Below are 2,412 nucleotides of genomic sequence, written 5' to 3'. Positions count from 1 at the left end.
AAAGAGAGTGAGTCGTCTACTACTTAAGTAAGAAGTTCATGGCCTGTGAGATGAACTACTCCCTGTTGGAAAGGACATGTTGCGCTTTGGTATGGGTGTCCCACCAACTAAGACAGTACATGCTGAGCCATACCACCTGGCTGGTATCCAAGATGGACCCGATCAAGTACATATTTGAGAACCTCGCTCTCATGGGGCAGATTGCTCGGTGGCAGGTTTTGCTATCCGAGTTCGACATAGTCTACATAACCCAAAAAGCGATAAAGGGAAGTGCCTTGGCGGACTATTTGGCTCAGCATCCTCTCAATGATTATCAACCCATGCATCCTGAGTTCCCAGATGAGGACATCATGGCCTTATTTGAAGAGAAGCTAGAAAAGGACAGGGACAAGTGGATCGTGTGGTTCGATGGAGCATCTAACGTTCTGGGCCATGGTGTTGGGGCGAAATTGGTCTCTCCGGACAATCAATGCATACCTTTCACAGCCAGACTTGGTTTCGACTGCACCAATAACATGGCTGAATACGAAGCATGTGCCCTGGGTGTCCAGGCAGCAATTGACTTCAACGTCAAACTGCTCAAGGAGTACGGAGACTCGGCACTGGTGATTCACCAGCTAAGAGGAGAGTGGGAAACTAGGGATCACAAGCTAATACCCTACCAGACCTACATTAAGGAGCTGGCTGAGTTCATTGATGAGATCTCTTTCCATCATGTTCCCCGAGAGGAAAACCAAATGGTCGATGCGCTCGCCACTTTAGCGTCCATGTTCCAGCTGACACCGCACGGAGACCTACCATACATTGAGTTCAGGTGTCGTGGCAGGCCCGCATATTGTTGTTTGGTAGAGGAGGAGTGGGATGGTAAAACTTGGTATTTTGACATCAAGCGATACGTTGAAAGCAAAGAGTACCCACCGGAAGCTTCCGACAATGACAAGAGGACTTTAAGGAGGTTGGCGGCCGGTTTCTTTTAAAGCTGGGGCATACTATACAAGAGAAACCATGATATGGTGTTGCTCCGATGCGTGAACACTAAGGAAGTTGGACGCATGCTGGAGGAGGTCCATGAGGGCTCTTTCGGTACGCATGCTAACGGGCACGCCATGGCTTGGAAGATCCTGAGGGCGGGCTATTATTGGCTCACCATGGAAAGTGATTGTTGCCTCCATGTAAAGAAGTGTCACAAATGCCAGACTTTTGCAGACAATGTCAACGCTTCGCCCTTGTCATTGAATGTATTGGTCTCACCGTGGCCCTTTTCCATGTGAGGGATAGATGTGATCTGAGCCATAGAGCCCAAGGCTGCGAACGAACATCGTTTCATCTTGGTGGCGATCGATTACTTCACCAAGTGGGTCGAAGCCGCCTCATACGCTAGTGTCACAAAGAGTGTGGTGGTTACGTTCATCAAGAGGGAGATAATTTTCCGGTATGGTTTGCCAAGGAAGATTATCACAGACAACGACACCAATTTGAATAATAAAATGATGGGGGAAATGTGCGAGGAATTTAAGATCCAACACCATAATTCCACACCCTACAAGCCCAAGATGAACGGAGCAGTGGAGGCAGCCAACAAGAATATCAAGAAGAATATTCAGAAGATGACCGTGTCATACAAGGACTGGCACAAGATGCTCCCTTTCGCACTACATGGTTACCGAACTACGAAGGGCCCTTCGTGGTAAAAAAGGCTTTCTCCGGAGGGGCCCTTGTGCTCACTAACATGGATGACGAGGAACTACCTTCACTCGTAAATGCCAATGTCGTCAAGCGATACTACGCTTGAGACTTGGGGCAATTAGGAGAGTCGTTGCATGTTTAATTTTTTGTTGGTTTCCCCCACGGATTCCTGTCCTCTGTAAATTGTCATCGCGATCATTTAAAGAGCGCGAGATTGATGATTCGTTGTTTCAACCCTAGTTTTGTGCCTTTAAGGATGCATATTCTTTTTAAATTATCTGAGCCTTTTCGCTCGACCTATAGGGATGCTCTAAGTGCTTATTTAAAACTGAACCCAATGGGTTTTTCCTAAAGAATTATTGCATTTGAAACTGCCAGTGCATATGCAAGCACATGCATTTTGTACCTTATGAATCGACAGACAGGGACATGATCATTTCAAGAGGTGGTCAATACAACGTCAAATCCTAGACAGGGATGAACCAAGATAAGTGGTAGCGTGGTCATATTTTCACTGCATAAATGCCATTTCCTGCTTTCAGATGCTCAGGGACGGGTACGAGCAGGCACTAGGCTGGTGGTCAGCAGATCATCATCCTGCGACTGGCTTCGCATGTTGAGGAGGCCCTATTAAGAGACAACCTAGTATCCTTTAAAGCTTATGTCTTTTTATATGCCTAACTTATCCTATGGACTCCGAGCAAACGAGCACGAACCCGTAGGTGA

At 47.0% G+C, this 2,412-nt stretch overlaps 1 protein-coding gene across 1 annotated transcript; it reads left to right on the top strand.

Annotated features, from left to right (window-relative positions):
* The first annotated feature begins 350 nt into the window (after positions 1-350).
* LOC114371376 (uncharacterized protein Mb2253c-like) lies at positions 351-977 on the top strand. The gene has a single exon (XM_028328838.1). The coding sequence runs from the start codon at positions 351-353 to the stop codon at positions 975-977; it is 627 nt and encodes a 208-aa protein (XP_028184639.1).
* Positions 978-2,412: the final 1,435 nt, after the last annotated feature.

The sequence above is a fragment of the Glycine soja genome, chromosome 10 (assembly GCF_004193775.1).
Source record: "Glycine soja cultivar W05 chromosome 10, ASM419377v2, whole genome shotgun sequence".
Taxonomy (NCBI): domain Eukaryota; kingdom Viridiplantae; phylum Streptophyta; class Magnoliopsida; order Fabales; family Fabaceae; genus Glycine; species Glycine soja.
This window is presented reverse-complemented; position numbering and strand designations above follow the sequence as displayed.

Bases quoted from the DNA above. Each gene is read 5' to 3' on its own strand.
- LOC114371376 (XM_028328838.1), top strand. From the start codon at position 351: ATGGCCTTATTTGAAGAGAAGCTAGAAAAGGACAGGGACAAGTGGATC.